Source organism: Myxocyprinus asiaticus, chromosome 9 (assembly GCF_019703515.2).
Source record: "Myxocyprinus asiaticus isolate MX2 ecotype Aquarium Trade chromosome 9, UBuf_Myxa_2, whole genome shotgun sequence".
Classification (NCBI taxonomy): Eukaryota; Metazoa; Chordata; class Actinopteri; order Cypriniformes; family Catostomidae; genus Myxocyprinus; species Myxocyprinus asiaticus.
The window spans coordinates 33,580,699-33,600,057 of record NC_059352.1 but is presented as its reverse complement, the minus strand read 5'-3'; the positions used below and the strand labels follow the sequence as shown (position 1 = coordinate 33,600,057).

General features: G+C 37.6%; 1 protein-coding gene across 1 annotated transcript in view; it reads left to right on the top strand.

Annotated features, from left to right (window-relative positions):
• The window catches only part of LOC127445752 (rab11 family-interacting protein 4B-like), an 87,344-nt gene that overhangs the window by 26,908 nt on the left and 41,077 nt on the right, over window positions 1-19,359 (top strand). Inside the window, exon 4 of the mRNA XM_051706023.1 lies at window positions 8,889-9,017. Within this exon, the coding sequence (XP_051561983.1) occupies window positions 8,889-9,017 (129 nt within the window). The remainder of the gene's footprint in view (window positions 1-8,888; window positions 9,018-19,359) is intronic.

The following is a 19,359-nucleotide window of genomic DNA, read 5'->3' as shown; positions in this document are numbered from 1 at the left end:
AATGGCTTTTCAACCGGCCACCTTTCATTGGCCCAAACAGGGCATTAAGTATTTGGGCATTTTATTCCGAGCAAATTTATGTTATTTAGTTAAGTTAATTTTGACCCTTTAATTAAAAGGTTTTCAAGCAATGTGGGCAGGTGGGCTTCATTACATTTATCGATGATTGGGAAGGTTAATGTTATTAAAATGAATTGTATTCCAAAATTTAACTATTTGCTACAGTCTCTCCTGTAGATGTCCCCCTCTCTTATTTCAAACAATTTGATAGCATAGCGAAGTCCTTTATTTGGAATGGAATGCATCCCAGGTTACATTTCAATAAGTTACATAGGCTGATTGACAAGGGTGGGCAAGGCCTACCCAAGATTTTGTTTTATTATTATGCGTTCTGTCTTAGACATTTGGCTCACTGGTCGCTTCCACCTGAAAGAGCCCCTCCCTGGTTTTCTATTGAACAGGAAGTCCTTGCCCCTGTTTTGCCACTGCAAAGCCTTTCTATCAAAGTAACCGGAGAAGTTAAATCACATCCCGTTATTTCACATTTGAACGTGATTTGGACAAGAGTGGCCAGAGTATTTAATTCGGACATTTATTTAAATGTTGCCTCAAGCATATGTCTGAACCCCAAATTCTGTATCAACAAGTCCCCTTTCTGCTGGTCAGAGTGGATTGTGAGGGGGGTTACTACACTCGGCGACCTGTATGAGAGTATGAAAAGCAGCAATCACCTCTCCCAAAGCACCTGCCGCTTTAGGGGGGTGCGTGCCACTCCCAAAAATAGTGCAGAGTAGGTGACGAAGCTGTAAATACTTATAAAACTGAGATCTGGGAATGCCAAAATGTTGAACCAAAAATTTCAAAAGGTCTCAATACTCCACCCTCATATAGGTCACCAAGTGCATTAACCCCCCTCACAATCCAATCTGACCAACAAAAAGGGGACTTATTAATACATAGTTTAGGGTTCAGCCATATGCTCGAGGCTGCGTTCAAATAAATATCCGAATTAAACTCTCTGGACACTTTTGTCCATATCGAATGCAAATGCAAAATAACGGGGTGCGACTTAACCTCTCCGGCTAGTTTGATCGAAAGGCTTTGCAGTGGCGAAATAGGGGCAAGAACTTCCTTTTCGATACAAAACCAGGGAGGGGCTCTCTCAGGTGGAAGCGACCAATGAGCCAAATGTCTAAGACCGAATGCAAAATAATGAAACAAATTCTTGGGTAGGCCTAGCCCATCTTTGTCAATTGGCCTATGTAACTTATTGAAATTGAACCTGGGGTGCTAACCATTTCAAATAAAGGACTTCGCTATGCTATCAAATTGCTTGAAATAAGAGAGGGGGACATCTACAGGGAGAGACTGAAGCAGGTAGTTGAATTTTGAAATACAATTCATTTTAATAACATTAACCTTCCCAATCATCGATAAATGTAATGAAGCCCACCTGCCCACATCGCTCGAAAACCTTTTTATTAAAGGGTCAAAATTAACTAACTAAATCAGACAAATTTGCTGGGAATAACATCCCCAAATACTTAATGCCCTGTTTAGGCCACTGGAAGGCACCCGGCTGGAAAGCCGTTTCTGGACAGTACGCTGTTAGCGCCAAAGCTTCGGATTTAGACCAACTGACTTTGTATCCTGAGAACTTGGAAAAGGAATTAATAATTCTGTGGAGGCAAGGCGTAGATCTAGTAGGTTCAGAGACAAATAATAAAATATAATCTGCGTAAAGCAGAAGCTTATGCGCCACACCTCCCGCTGTCACCCCTGGAAAATCATCCTCCTTTCTTATCGCGGCTGCTAATGGTTCCAGGGCAAGACAGAACAATAATGGGGAAAGAGGGCAACCCTGTCGAGTGCCCCTATTCAGAGTAAATAATCTGAAATTAATCCATTTGTTTGTACCGCTGCTACAGGGTGTTTATAAAGTAACTTAATCCAACCAATAAATGTACTCCCGAACCCATACATTTCCAAAATCTTAAAAAGATAATCCCATTCTACCATATCAAACGCCTTTTCAGCATCAAGTGAGATGGCAGCGACCGGAGATTGTTCATTTGCCACTGACCACATGATATTGATGAGACACCTGATGTTATCAGAAGAGCTGCGGCCCTGAATAAACCCCACCTGATCTATATGTATAAGAGAGGTCATAACTTAATCGGTAAGCCAAAATATTTGACAATATTTTTACATCTAGTTGGATCAGGGAAATTGGACGGTAACTTTTACACTCGCTTGGATCTTTGTCCTTTTTAAGAATCAGACTGATCTGGGCTTGTGTCATGGTTGGAGGAAGTTTTCCCTTCTTTAATGATTCAGTATAAACTTCTAACAAAAGTGGAGCCAGTTCTGTAGCATAGGATCTAAGAAATTCTGCGGCAAAACCATCTGGTCTCGGAGTCTTGCCAGTAGGTAGGGACTTAATTACCTCATCAAGCTCCTCCAAGGTTATCTCAGAATCAAGAGAGTTTTTTTGCTCAATCGTCAGTTTAGGAAGATCTAATGGTTCCACAAAGTTTCTAATATCTTCATCAGTAGACGAAGGCGTGGAACTATAAAGATCAATATAGAATTCTTTAAAGGCATTATTAATATCAATGGCTGAGGTTAATATTTCACCACCAGAAGATTTCACTGAGGGAATGGTAGAAAAAGACTCTCTCTGCTTTATATATCTAGCCAAAAGCTTCCCTGCTTTGTCACCCAACTCAAAGTATGACTGTCTTGCCCTGAATAACCAAAACTCCACTTTCCGCTACAAAATAGTATTATATCTATATTTCAATCGGGTCAATTCTCTGAGGCCATCAGCTGACATACAGCGCTTCAGCTCTGCCTCGGCACTTTTAATATTTCCTTCCAACTCCACAAGTTCTCGTGCTTTGGATTTTTTGATGAATGAGGCATACTATATAATCCGGCCCCTAAGAACCACCTTAAGTGCCTCCCAAGCCACGCCCACAGAGGATACTGAGGACCAGTTGGTCTCCATATAAACATTGATTTCAGTCTTTAACATTTGTTGGAAATCAGGATTTTGCAGAAGGGATACATTAAGGCGCCAACTATTTGATTTCTTTTTCTCTATATGTGGCATCACCCCTAAACTCACCATGGCGTGATCTAAGACTAAAATGTTTCCAGTTGAGCAATCAACAACAGATGAAATGAGGGATTTGGATATTAAAAAAAAAAATCTATTCTAGAATAAATATTATGGACTGATGAAAAAAATGTATAGTCCCTACCGGATGGGTTCAAAAGTCTCCAAATATCCAAAAGACCAAGATTTTTACACATCCTGTGAAGCATCAGTGTTGCTCTGGGGGGTTTACACACTTTTGCTTCACTATGATCAAGGACTGAATCCATCAAAAGATTAAAGTCTCCTCCCAATATTATATCATATGGGGTGCCAGCAGCTTGCAACATCCCTTCAAGATCTATAAAAAAGTCCTGATCATCAGCGTAAGGTGCGTAAATATTAGCCAAAATCAGACTTTGCCCTTGAATTTCAGCTAAATCAATAATTACTCTTCCAAATTTATCTTTAGTCTGTTTGAGACATTTGAATTGTAGATGTTTATTTACCAATATAATGACTCCCTTGCTCTTACTTGAGCCAGCACTAAAGAAAACATGTCCACCCCATATCTTCCCAAATTTTTCAGCTTCCTGCAGGGAGAGATGTGTTTCTTGAAGAAACACTATATCATATTTCTTACGTTTAAGAAAAGAAATAACCTTCCTTCTTTTTATGGGGTGCCCCAACCCATTCACATTCCATGTGGAGAGAGATAGTACACTCGTATTAACAACAGACATATTGATATAATAAAAATAAATAAATTGTGTGTCAAAAACAAAATTATACAGACCACATTCCCCATTAGTGAAACAATCAAACCCCGAACACCCCCAAACAAAACGAACAGAAAAAAGAAAAACGTGCGCATTAACCCCATACATGAAAGCGCCAACCAGCGACAATCCCTCTAAACTCAAAAGGTCCATGAACGCCCACGAGAGGTTTTGCTCAATTTTGCCTCACAAATTTGTTAGGCAAAATTACATTACAGAAAATATTTTGTGAAATAAACCCAGGCAATAGGAAGAATGAACACAAAGAATGTGTAGATTCATTCACAGAACTGTCTCAAAGGTGTGATCTTCCACAAAACAAATTCCAGCTGATATAAAGCCATTCAGATTCCTCGGACAGACAAATGAATGTTCCATGAGCCGGCTGTTATGAGTTCAGCGGATGACTTAATCATTCCAATGTCCCATAAAAAAAACTCAACAAAACAAACTACAGCCAGCATGAGGAATAAGCACAAAGAACGAACAGATTAATCCACAGCTGTTCCAAAGGAGTGTTATTCAATAGAACAAGCTCCAGCTGCTAGGCGGAACCAACACAAAAAGAAACAAAACCGGCATCCTGGTTCCCTGGATGATCAAGTCAGTTCACTCGGAGGCTGCATAAAAGTATATACCATGACTTACATAATCCGTCAGCTTTATAAATGACATCCTTTGTGTGAGCATGTAGATATTTTGCGGTCATCCGTAGTGTCCACTCTCAATCTGTCTGGGAACTTCAATGCAAAAGTAATATTTCATCAATGCAAAAGTTTCTTTAAGGAAAAATTTAATTCACAAAACAAATTCCAGCCGCTCGGCGGAGCCAACACAAAAAACCCAAAATGTCACCCAGCTTCCTCAAGAGTAAGTACAGCGAGTCAGACCCACTCACATGAGAAACATCCAATGGTTTACTCAGACATTGATTCTATAAAAGATATTGCCTGATTTGGAAATGAAAATACTTTGCGAGCGACCTTCGTTTCTATTCTCAGTTTGGCCGGAAACATCAGAGCGAACAAGATCTTTTTCTGATGTAAGAGTTTCTTACATTCCTTGAACCGATCGCGTTTCTCTTGTCGAACTCGCAAAGTCCGGGAACAAGAAAATATTATGGTTCTTCCAAGAAAGCTTCCCTTTGCTCCTTGCCTGGCACAACACAAGATCTTTATCGGATGATCTCAGAAATCTGGCCAGAATCGATCGGGGTCTGTCTTTCTCAGCAGATCTGCGAGCCGGGACTCTGTGAGCTCGCTCGATTTCCAGCTTGTGGCCTGTTATGTCGAGCAGACTAATGAATAACTCATCTAGGAATTTCACCATATCTCTGCCCTCCTAATGCTCAGGAATTCCAACAATTCGAACATTATTCCTGCGGCTTCTATTTTCAAGATCTTCAAGCTTTTCAAGGAGATGTTCCAAATCAACTTTTGTCGTGGGTGGATTAACGGTTAATTCCCTCTCCGAAAATTCCAGAAAATCGATTCGTTTTTCAACATCAGTCACTCTTGTACCTAACTCATAGAATTTTATTTCCATCGCTGTAATCAATCGACGTATTACAGCAAGATCCTCCAAGTCAGCAAGAATCTTCGTCAACATCACCGACATGTTGGACAACTGACGCTGGATTCCTTCTCCCGCTGCACCATCCAAAATGAGTCCCTGGTCTGTAGGACTGTCGGGGCTTTCATCCTGAACACGTAAGTGTCTCTTAATGTCTCCAGAGACCGAGGATTTTGACTTCTTTGCCATGTTTTGCAACAAAGGGCAAATGTGTAACTGGGTGTATCAAATTTCACCAGATTATAACATGAGAATAATAGAAAATTCAGCAAAGTGAGCAGAGCTCGTCGCTCACACGTCTGCTCCTTGCATGGCGTCACCCGACCCCCCGAGGACGGAGCCTTAACTTCTCTCAAGACAGTATGGGAGAAAGATTTCAACTTGGCATTGGAGGAAGGAGTGTGGGCTAAGATTCTTAAAAACGTTAAGTCTGCATCTAGAGATGCAAGGGTGCGTCTTATACAATTAAAAATTTTGCATAGATTTTATTGGACCCCCTCTAGACTTTATAGGCTTGGTCTTAAAGACACACCCACCTGCTGGAGATGCCAATCGGAGGATGAAGACATGGCCCATGTTTTTTGATGGTCTGTCGAGATCCAGAAATTCTGGTTGAAGGTTCACGTGGTGGGCACTCAGGTTTCGTTTTGCCCCAGACTTTGTGTTCTGGGTGATGGGGCGATCATCGATGTGGGGGATGGCCATATAGAGAACTGGGTTCTGAACTATGTGATGATCGCCAGGCAGGTTATTTTGAGGGGTTGGAGGTCAGCTGGTGCGTCCTCATATCCGGAATGGTGCACGGAGGTGGGGATGGTGGCAGCTTATGTGGAGGTGTCATCGGGAAGACGGGGTGGCTTGGATATGTTTATACGGAAATGGGGCATGTATTTGGAGTTTTTGGAGGGCTCTCGGGTGGGGTGTGGAGAGAGTAGTGTAATATAGTTAGTATGATTATTATGTGTGTGTATGTATGTATGTATGTGTATATATATATGTGTATGTATTGATGTTTGTATATGTATGTGTGTGTGTGTGTGTGTGTGTGTGTGTATATATATATATATATATATATATATATATATATATATATATATATATATATATAATATACACAGGTGCATCTCAATAAATTAGAATGTTGTGGAAAAGTTCATTTATTTCAGTAATTCAACTCAAATTGTGAAACTCGGGTATTAAATAAATGCAATGCACACAGACTGAAGTAGTTTAAGTCTCTGTTCTTTTAATTGTGATGATTTTGGCTCACATTTAACAAAAACCCACCAATTCACTATCTCAAAAAATTAGAATATGGTGACATGCCAATCAGCTAATCAACTCAAAACACCTGCAAAGGTTTCCTGAGCCTTCAAAATGGTCTCTCAGTTTGGTTCACTAGGCTACACAATCATGGGGAAGCCTGCTGATCTGACAGTTGTCCAGAAGACAATCATTGACACCCTTCACAAGGAGGGTAAGCCACAAACATTAATTGCCAAAGAAGCTGGCTGTTCACAAAGTGCTGTATCCAAGCATGTTAACAGAAAGTTGAGTGGAAGGAAAAAGTGTGGAAGAAAAAGATGCACAACCAACCGAGAGAACCGCAGCCTTATGAGGATTGTCAAGCAAAATCGATTCAAGAATTTGGGTGAACTTCACAAGGAATGGACTGAGGCTGGGGTCAAGGCATCAAGAGCCACCACACACAGACGTGTCAAGGAATTTGGCTACAGTTGTCATATTCCTCTTGTTAAGCCACTCCTGAACCACAGACAATGTCAGAGGCGTCTTACCTGGGCTAAGGAGAAGAACTGGACTGTTGCCCAGTGGTCCAAAGTCCTCTTTTCAGATGAGAGCAAGTTTTGTATTTCATTTGGAAACCAAGGTCCTAGAGTCTGGAGGAAGGGTGGAGAAGCTCATAGCCCAAGTTGCTTGAAGTCCAGTGTTAAGTTTCCACAGTCTGTGATGATTTGGGGTGCAATGTCATTGGCTGGTGTTGGTCCATTGTGTTTTTTGAAAACCAAAGTCACTGCACCCGTTTACCAAGAAATTTTGGAGCACTTCATGCTTCCTTCTGCTGACCAGCTTTTTAAAGATGCTGATTTCATTTTCCAGCAGGATTTGGCACCTGCCCACACTGCCAAAAGCACCAAAAGTTGGTTAAATGACCATGGTGTTGGTGTGCTTGACTGGCCAGCAAACTCACCAGACCTGAACCCCATAGAGAATCTGTGGGGTATTGTCAAGAGGAAAATGAGAAACAAGAGACCAAAAAATGCAGATGAGCTGAAGGCCACTGTCAAAGAAACCTGGGCTTCCATACCACCTCAGCAGTGCCACAAACTGATCACCTCCACGCCATGCCAAATTGAGGCAGTAATTAAAGCAAAAGGAGCCCCTACCATGTATTGAGTACATATACAGTAAATGAACATACTTTCCAGAAGGCCAACAATTCATTAAAAATGTTTTTTTTATTGGTCTTATGATGTATTCTAATTTTTTGAGATAGTGAATTGGTGGGTTTTTGTTAAATGTGAGCCAAAATCATCACAATTAAAAGAACCAAAGACTTAAACTACTTCAGTCTGTGTGCATTGAATTTATTTAATACACGAGTTTCACAATTTGAGTTGAATTACTGAAATAAATGAACTTTTCCACGACATTCTAATTTGAGATGCACCTGTATATATATATATATATATATATATATATATATATATATATATATATATATATATATACACATACATACATACATATACACTATATATATATATATATATATATATATATATCACATATATGTATATGTGTGTATATATATGTATATGTATATGTATATATATATATATATATATATATATATGATATATATATATATATATATATATATATATATATATATATACACATATATGTATATGTGTGTGTGTGTTTGTATATTTTTTTATATATGTATATATGTGTGTCTGTTTGATTTTTATTTCAATAGATTTACTTGTGTTTGACCACAGTGTTGTTTTTTTTGGGGGGGGGGGGGGGGTCGGGAAGGGGGGTTGTGGGGTTTAAATATTGATTTTATATTTATATATGTTGTACATTTCATTGTTATTGTATGATTTAATAAAAAATGTTAATTACAAAACAAAACAAAAATAACAAAAATGATTCTGTTTTAAACAGCAGCACTTACTCAGTTGTTTCATCCAACATGACAGAGTTCAGTACATTACCATTCCGTGCTCTTCCTTTTTTCACTTACCTGCTACCATTTCACTGTTTATATGTACATTTTTACATATAAGATTTTATCAGTTCGTTTGTTTGTTTTCAGTTCCATTTATCTTTAGATCCATTTGTCTTCATGTTTGTATTGTATTGTTTCAGCATGCATTTGTGTTTCTTGCTCTCCTTCTTTCCTCCAGTGCTGGTCAAACTCCTCGTAAGATGTGCCATACTGGTGACCAGATGGAAGTGTTTTGCTCTCAATGTTGTAAGAGGGTCAGTCTGCTCAATGACCTGGAGAACAGACTCAAAAACCTCAAAGCCAACAGGTACAAAACAGGTTACAGTTTGTTTTAAACAATAACTCTCATCCAGAGGGCTTTATGTGTGTTTTGTTCATCCTTAGGAAGACTTGGGGTAAGAGTAATCTCTTTGAAATGAGTCCATTGCTGGAGGTCTTTGAAACTAGTTTATTTTCAGTAATTTTAGTAGCGACCCTCCACATCTGGGAAATAAGCTTTAATCAGCCTTGGATCCAAATTAGAGGTGCTCTGTGAGGGTAAGCATTTATTTGTTCTTCATTTTCTGCCAGAGGGCTACAGTAGGCATTATTAAAGTAACCAGGTGATAGAGCCTGGGTGTTCTTTAGGGAGACAGAGTGAAGGCCCCGGCACACTCACAGAGACGTTCTTCTTTGTTCTTTGATCAGAGCCAAAAAGAAGTGGCTGGAGGAGTTGTTTAGAGGAGCATTTAGATACAAGGATGCACAGGACTACATGTAAAACGAATTTGACATTAAAATGTGCAATGATTTCATGTCTCATTTTATGAGTAGAATTCACACAAGATCAGTAAAATAAACTGTTTTAATCACATGATGAGTGGTTAAACCACTCGATGATGATTTAAACGAATGTATATGCGGTAGATAATGTGTAATTTATAATGTTTACATTCTGCATTCATGGCGCTAATGTGCCCATAATATGCGCAGATTACACACTGTTATTGTAATTTATGATGACACTGAAACTACTGCAAAGATGGGTGTATAATGTGTTAATAGGTAGAATACAGGCTAAAGAATGATGATAGGAATACTTTGTCTTACTTTGGGCAGATGTGTAAATAGCTTTTGGCTACAGTACATGAGTGAAGCAGCATGTCAAGGAACAGCGTGAATGTGCACTTAAAAGTATTTAAATACATTTGATTCCTTTTGTAATGAAACTAACTAATTAAACGAATAAATGTCTCTACACAAATAATCGTACAGCTATATGTATGCTTGCTCGCTAATAACTCTGCACACCGGTGTGTTCATTTACTGACTGACTGTTCTTGACTGACTGAAGCATGTAACCGGAATTAGCTGTCGGCCTCAAAGTAGGTGGAGCTCCAGGTCACACCTACTGATGACATGGACCAATGGCAGTAAGAAGTTGTTTAGCAGCCGGTACGAAGACTTCCTGAAAGTTTGTGCTGGCGAGCTGTTATGAACCACCGAAACAAACTCAAAAACACCTTTGTTTTGGCCAAATTTTGTTTGAAGTGACGTCTCACCTGTTAGTTCTTCGATTTCATATGAAGTGTGCCGGGATCATCAGTGAGTGTATGTATAAAGAGGAATCGAGGTGGAGGGGTTTGGGCTCTGAGATCTTGCTGGAGTCATTCTTCACCACTAATGATCACTCCGTTTACCACACATTCAGTCCTCCACTTTAAAGACCATTAGAGCATTATAGGACATCTGGAAATGCGCCACACACACATCCACACATTAATCTTTCGCTCTTACATATTCTGTATTTTGAGGTTTCCGTCTCTGCATTTTTCACACTGACATCCACATGGGGTTAGGGGGTGTATATGGAGAAGGAAAGAAAGCAAAATGCCCAGCCAGCAAACTGCTTCAAGAAATGCACTAGTTCACACATTCTGTCACATCTGGAAAATGCCATGTCTGCAGTAGCTCTCTGTGTATATGTGTTTGTTTGAGCAAGAGATAGTTTTATGAACGAGTTGCGATCTGTTAGTTTGCACAAAAATTCCTAATGCTCTGAGATCCACATGAGGTGAATTCTGAATTTGGAGAGTGAAGGCCTGAACAGCCTTTGAGAGAGGAAGCCATTAAAATTCACACATACTTCAGCTGCTCTCTGCTCTTCTTTTGTTTTATGTCATCTCTTCTCTACTAAAGGAACTGCAACTTTTATTAAAGTAACAGTTGCATCTCTGAGATAAGTGGAAAAAAAACTGTGTGCATAAAAAATATTTGATGTATCTGTGCTTATTGTTTTGTCAGGTGTGGAACTTGCTTTTTTGGTATGTGGGTGCAAGTGAGAAAGCTTGGGTTAGGTGCAATGTACAGAATTGGGATAAAGCCTTAAAATCTGGAAAGTGGATACTGATGGAAATGGACCAATTTTTCTTGATGTATTTAGCTAAAGCTATTTTGTCTTAATATAAGTAAATTACAACATTGTTTTAATACCATGTTAAAATGAAGATTTTTTTTTTTAGAATAGTAGTAATGTTCTGGGAATGATCTTATAATAGGTCTTATACAAAAATAAAGTCGTAACATTACAAGATTAAAGTAGTAATATTTTAAGAATAAAGTCAAAATTACTAAAATAAATTTGTAATATTATGAGTATAAAGTCTTAAGGGAAATTACATCAAAGTCATGTAGTCAAGAAGAGTCATAATGTTTTGAGAATGAAGTTGTAACATTACAAGATTAATAATAATAATAATAATAATAATAAATTTTTATAGCACCTTTTAGCAATTTAGCAATCAAAACACTCAATAAAACACAACACATTCACATAGTAGTAAAAGCGAGTCTATAAAAATGAGTTTTTAGATAAACTTACAAACAGACGCAGAGTCAGCAGATCATGTATCCCAGGGCAGGCTGTTCCTTAATCGTGGGGCCTTCCCTACAAAAGCTCTATCACCTTTATTTTTGCATCTGGATCTTAGAGCAGCCAACAGTTCATGACAAGAAGATCTAAGAGGTCTAACTGTTTCAGAAGGTCTTAAAAGTTCTGCTAAATATTCTGGCGCCAAACCATGTAATGCTTTAAATGTAATTAATAAAATCTTAAAATAAACCCTAAAGTGAATTGGTAACCAATGGAAAGAAGTTAAGACTGGATTTGAAGACCTAGTTTGTGTCAAAAGTCTTGCTGTGGCATTTTGCAATGATTGAAGCCATGCTTTGAGTTCAAAACAGGACATTACAATAATCTAGGCGATACAAAATAAAAGCATATATAAGCTTCCCTGTATGCCTTAAATTAAAGACATGTGTAACCTTGGAATTGTTCCTTAACTGATAAAAACAAGAATAAACTAACTGCCTGATGTATTATTCAAAATTTATATTTGTATCAAATTAGACACCCAAATTTCTCACCACCTGCTGAACGTTTGGGACCACCTGTCTAAGTGCTGAATCAATCTGACTTTATTTTAAAACCATGACCGGTTATACCAACCTCTTTTTTATTACTATTTAGCTGAAGAAAATTACATGCTATCTAATTTTTTATTTTGGCTACAGTAAATAAGCTTGAAGAACATTTAAATTAATCAGATCATTGGGATTCAATGACAAATACAAATGCAGGTCATCTGCTTAATAATTAGTGTTGTATTTTCAAATCGCACAACCAAGCAGGTAATATATAGTGAAAACAATATTGGCCCTAACAGGGATCCTTGGGGAACACCACAATTAATTAGATTAAAGTAGTAATATTTTCAGAGAAAGAAAAAAATTATGAGTATAAAGTTGTAAAGGAAGTAACATCAAAGTGATGTGGTGGAGAACAGATGTAATGTTTTAAAAATAATCGTATAGGCCTTTTACAAGAATAAATTCATAATCTTACGACAATAATGTACAGTAGAATAAAGTCATAACATTACGAGATAAATGTAGTCATATTTTGAGAATAAAGTCAAAATTACAAGACTAAAGGCATAACATTGCAAGATTAATGTAGTAATATTTTGAGAATAATGTAAAAATTCTGAGAATAAAGTCGTAACATTATGAGATGAATGCAGTATTATGAGAATACATTCATAAGGGAAGTTAACATCAAAGTGATGTGGTGGAAAACAATAAAATGGACTACTGGTTGCCATTTTAGATTGCACATATAGAGGCAATCACCTGAATATCTGTCTGGTATTTTCTCCTGAATAAATCTAAATAATAAATACTAAATAATATCAATATGCATTCCAAATCCTTGTCTGTGCAGCACCCATTTAATCTCTACCATAGGTGTTTGTTCTACTGAACCAAGTAACCATCAAACTGAGTTGCTTCCACTTCTGTTCATTCCATGTTTAATGGTCATCTTTTCCTCTCTGTCTCCTGTTTGTTTTCCAGCCCTAACAGAAAGATCACCAGCACTGCGTTTGGAAGATAGGTCACTCCATGTCTCTTTGTTCAGTGCATGTTTGTGTTAGGGATGCACCGATATGGAATTTCTGAGCCGATATGATAACCGATATTTAAAAAAAAAAAGTTTACATTTTTAATCCTTTAACCTGGAACTGCTAGCTAATTCATTAAAAGCTTCTCATTTGAAAAATATGTGTAATTTAAAAGCTTGGAATTTGGACTTGCTGCTATTTAAGGCAGTTTATTTTGGCAGATGTAACATGAACCAGAAATGTGCCTATATTACAGATGAATGCTGATTTGAATGAGAAATAAATTACAATACACTTGCATGAATTGTATGGTGCCCATTTATATGAGTGTTTACGGTAATCCAGATGACTCTCTAACAGAGAGAGAATAATGAACTTCAAACAGCTGTGATAGTGCATTAAACCACAATGAGGCGATAAACAGCATATAATGAAAATTAAACAACAAAACACACAATACAAACCCTAAAGTCTGTATACATGGTGTAATATTAATGATAGCAGCCAGACTGTGTGTGCAGCGTTGTTTTGTGTGTGTAATGGATGTGTGCTTATGCGCATCTCATTCACTGATTCTTACAGAGCTCATCTGTGACAGTTCCACTGTATAATTTATGAAACATGAACACAACAATCATAATGGAAATAGGGAGCATCATACAGATCGAATAGTCAAGAGTCACAACGTTAGAAAAGTATTAACTCGTAAAATACAACAAGCAGATTTGTTTCACTCACAAACTAATGTTTTTAGCCATCCCAAGTCACTCTTTGAAACTTTTTTCAAGATCTATGAACCATGTTAGGTTGTTTTGGGGCTCGTTTTAATCGCAATGCAGTGCTGCAAGTAACGATGTGCAATTTTCCGACATTCTGTTTATGTTTCATGAAGTAATATGCGAAAATGATTGCCCCCAAGTAACATACACATTTTTGTTGCGTTTTCATTTATTGCCTCATGAAGCATAAACAGAATATGGGAAATGGCATGTAGTTACTTACAGTAGATGATCCCAAATTAAAACAAGACCCAAAACAACATAAGGTGCAGAGATGTTAAAATAATCCACACAGAGAAACATGAGTTTGGCTTTCATTCACACAAGATATGTTTCCATCCAAATTTTACATCAGAAGTGTCTTGACATTATTCTAAAGAACTTTGAAGCAATTCATGTAAACACAAGAGGGCTATTTCAAAATCTGTTAAAAGTGCCATACTTCTGCTGCCAGTTGGTGTTGCTATGACCATGACCCATAATAGCCACATCAATGTGATCAACCCCCATTATCAAACATACAGCTGAATTTTCATCAAAATCACACAATTCATACAGAAGATATAAGCCACTTCCTGTTTCCCATTTTTTGGCATAAATGTATTGCTTCGCCATGTCGACACTGTTCAAAATATCAAAAATCAGTTCGCAATTTAGCATCTACAATGTCTTTGCATGAGTTTGCTAAAATTTTGTGCCAGTCATATGAATCTCCTAGGACAGTGGTTCTCAACATTTTTTTGATGAAGGTCCCCCTACCATGTGACATAATTTGAAAGCAGAGACTTTGTTGTACCAAAAAACACAGAATTCAATATTTGTGTTATTTGCTTAATTTGCTTGATGCAACTTGGATGCATTGCATAATTTTAAAGTTTTGTTAATAAATTCAGCAGGCTTATGCATCATGAATGTGAGACCAAACCTTGCGTTTCTTGAATTCAAACAATGGAGGGCTACATCTGGAGCCCATAAAATGAAAATGCAAAGACGGAAACTAATAATAAAAGTGATATTGTTCATATATTTCAAAAATAAGTGAAAAGACCAATAATATTGCATATTTTGTCCCACTGAAATGCTTATTCTACATTACAGCATTGATTTTGAGTTGGATGCAGATGTAAATTCATTTGTATCAACAACAGTAAGGTTATCTATAACATCTATAAAAAGTAAACCAGTTATTTTTTCTTACACAAAAATATTTTAGGATTTTTTGGAATTTACACATTTCTGTTTCATCTTAAAGAAAATAGTGTATTTTGCATTTGCACTTTTGAAAATTGTAATTTATTCATTCATTTTTATTTTTATAGAATTGGTATTTTTATGGTATTTGTAACAAAACCATAGTAAACACATGGAAGCATGGATCTTCTTCACTACCATGGTTAGATGTAACATGATTTCTATAAAGCAAACTATGGTATTTTTAAATAATAAACAGTAGACCTACTCTAAACACATGTAAAAACATTAAATACAAAATATAAATATAAGTTTTAGCAAAAATGAATTATATTCCCTCACTCCCCTAATGTAGCCTATGACAGATTTAATAGAACTGAAATAGCGATATGATCATATTTATTATCAATCTATTTCTCTCTAAAGTACAGTTAGTGTTACTATAGTAAATTCAAGGGTGGTGATGTAGAATTCTGTGTCGAATTCAAATGGTTTCCGCTGCTTGCGCCTTTCTTCTCACTGATTCTCACAAAGCTGTGAGTTTAAGAGCTCGAGATCAGTCTCCGAGAAAAAACGCATCTTCTTTGCCTCGTGCTGCTCTGTCCATTGAGCCGTATCCATCTACTGAGCCATACAGGTGCATTAGACGAGGTTGTGCCTCCACCTGTGTATTTGACGCTGCTAAACCAGATACTTAAGATGTGTCGTTAGACTTCAAAATCAGATGAACCGCAGTACAAATGCATACCAACCTATATAATTGGGAACCAAATGATAAACTCCAAGTCTAGATAAACGTTTTAATGCAAAGAGGAACTTGACGATAGATTTGATTATTATGAGTGATAAACACCCCCAATTGTAATCTAATGCCTCCCTCTCTACTAATTTAATCTCAGCACCCCTGACATCCTTTGAGCGCCCCCTGGGAGGGCGGTACTGCCCCCGTTGAGAACCCCTGCCCTAGGAGGGGTATTTAAAAGTTCAGAGCCTGCGATTTTCAGAAAATCCAAAATGGGCAACTTCCTTTTGGGCGGAGCTAATGTCTGTGAGTATGAAAGTTGTTCGGCTTGATGAGAACTATACATGTGCCAATTTTTGTGACTGTAGATGAAAATGGGGGTGCTACAGAGTTCCCCTTACATGCCAGTTTTCAAGGGGGCACTACAGAGCCCCCCCCCCATAACTTTGTCCAGCCCAAATGGCCGACGACTCTGATATGTGTGAAAAATGTCAATAGTTTCATGTATGTTAAGTACCCTAAAAGTACAGAAAACCTTGAAAAGAATAGGCATGCACCTGCCGGTGATCACTGGTGATCGGTTCTGCGCAGAACTTGCTCATCTCAAACGAGCCTATTGAGTCCTCACTGCAGCCTGTCCTTGCTGCAGCCTGTAGTGCAATGACGTACTGGATTAAATCCACTACATACTGGATGTTGTATCCCGCATGCCCCTAATTGGATTTTGGTAACGTTATGAACGTGAATGAAAAACGCAAATAGTGGACTCATTTTTTGCTTCTAATCAACAGTAAATTAATATGACCCAAATCAAATAAACAAATATGGTTTTATTTTAAAATGTGTTAACATTAAATGCATATAAAATGGTAACATCCCTTAGCTTGTTATAAGATGATTGTTTCATACTGGCTATTTATACACCACTAAGCACATTAAAAATGACAAAGCATTTTGCACACATTAAATCTACTAATTGCTTATGAATTTATATCTATTAATTTATTAAGTACATTTAGCTTTTAAACCTAAGATCATGTTATAAAAAATAATTGAAGCTCTGCAACAAACACAAACATTGAGCATGCATATATCATGAAATATTAACAATCTATTTTGTGCGTGGGTATTCTAACATCCATAACAGATGTGTGTATATATATATATATATATATATATATATATATATATATATATATATATATATATATATATATTTTATTAATCCAGACATAAACAACAACATTTTTACCAAACAAAGACAACATGAGCGCTAAAAACACATACAATAACAGTTCATCTGTGCCATTGAGTTAGCGCATGCGTGTTCAAACAATCATGATGTCACCAAAATCCACTCCGGTGCATGCGTTACAACATCCAGTACATATTGGATTTAGTCCAGTACATCATTGCGCTACAGGCTGCAGTGAGGACCCCTTGGGAGTCATTCACCAATAGAGCTTGGCTGTCCTCTGTTGGAAATTTCTGGTCCTGCATCTGATCAAGTTACACTCAGAACTGGGTTAGACATAGACATGGCTTTGATTTTCTAGTATTTTTACATTTCAGTTGATATTTTTATTTATTTATTTACATAAAAAAAATAAAACGTTTGTGCAGTACATTTTCATTACAATAAACAAACTTCTATAGCTTTTTTTATTTCACTTTAAAAACTGCTTTCACTTGGACAATAAACTGCCATGGCAACAGTATTTAAGATATCAAATATAACTTTACAATTGCAGTGTCTTGACATTATTCTAAAGAATTTTGAAGCAATTCATGTAAACACAAGATATTTCAAAGAATGTTAAAATTGATTTACTTTCTGCTGCCAGTTGGTGGCGCTATGACCGTGACCCATAATAGCCACATAAATGTGATCAGCCCCCATTACCAAAAATACAGCTGAATTTTCATCAAAATCATACAATGCACACAGATATATGGAACTTCCTGTTTCACATTTTTACCCTTAATTTATTGAATGGCAACACCGTTCAATATATAAAAAATCAGTTCGCAATTTAGCATCTTCAATGTCTTGGCATAATATTGCCTAAGTTTAGTGGCAGTTACATGAATCCCGTAGGAGGAGTATTCAAAAATTCAGGGCCTGCAATTAAAAAAAATGCACATTCAATCCAAAATGGCCGACTTCCTGTTGGGCAGAGCTAATGACTGTAATTTTGAAAGCTGTCTGGCTTGATGAGAACAATATATGTTGCAAGTTTGGTGACTGTAGAAGAAAATGACCCCACCACTTTTGTCAAAAGTTGGCACTACAGAGCCCCCTCGCCATGTCCATGTGTTAAATTTTGCCCAGGACTAATGGCTGACAACTCTGATGTGTGTGCAAAATATCATGAAAATTCAAGTATGCCAAGTACCTAAAAACATGTGAATATACATAAAACGGAATAATGACATTTAATGTGTTACCATGGCAATACTGTTTAATATATCAAGAATCCCTTCAGAATTTTAAAACTGCACTCTCTTGACATTATGAAATTTTTTTTTGAAGCAATTCAGGTAAACATAATAGGGATATTTCAAAGTCTGTTAAAAGTGCCACACTTCCTACCGCCAGTTGGTGGTGCTACAACCGTGACCACAATAGCTACATCAATGTGATCAGCCCGCAAGGCCAAACATTTGGCTAAATTTTGATGTAATTCACACGATGCATGCAGAAGATATGAGACGCTTCCTTTTTCCCAGTTTTTTGACGTTATTTTATCACGTCGCCATGGCAACACCGTTCGATATATCAAAAATCCGTTCACTGAGAGTCACTTGGCACCATGCGAGGGTCGAATGTGTTCATTGCAAGCTCTGCACACTGCTAATTTTTAATACTTTTTGTATCATAAACCGGTGAGATTTGATACACCCTGATCCATAACTGTTCTATGAAGACAGTATGTAAAAGAATTCAAAATCCTCGTGCACTGGAGACATTAAAAGACACTTACATGCTCAAGCTGATACACCAGGCAGGGCCGCAGACCAGGGACTCAATTTGGATGGTGCTGCAGGAGAGATTCAGCATCAACTGTTGAGCATGTCGGCAATGCTGGCGAAGGTCGTTGCGGACTTGGAGGATTTTGCTGTAATACGTCTATCGATCATGGCCACGGAGATGAAATTCTCTGAGTTGGTTACAAGAATGTGGGACGTCGAGAAACACATCGATTATCTGGAGTCATCAGAGAGGGAATTAGCTGCTAATCCACTAGCGACCAAGATAGACTTGCAATCCGTTTGGGAAAAATTGGAAGACCTTGAGAATCGTAATCAGCGAAACAACATCTGAATTGTTGGAATTCCTGAGGACAAAGAAGGCAGAGATATGGTGAAATTCCTAGATGAGCTCTTTCAGAGTCTGGTCGACATAACAGGCCATAAGCTGGAAATCGAGGGTCATAGGGTCCCGGCTCGGAGATTCGCTGAGGGAGGCAGGCCCCAATCAATTCTGGCCAAATTTTT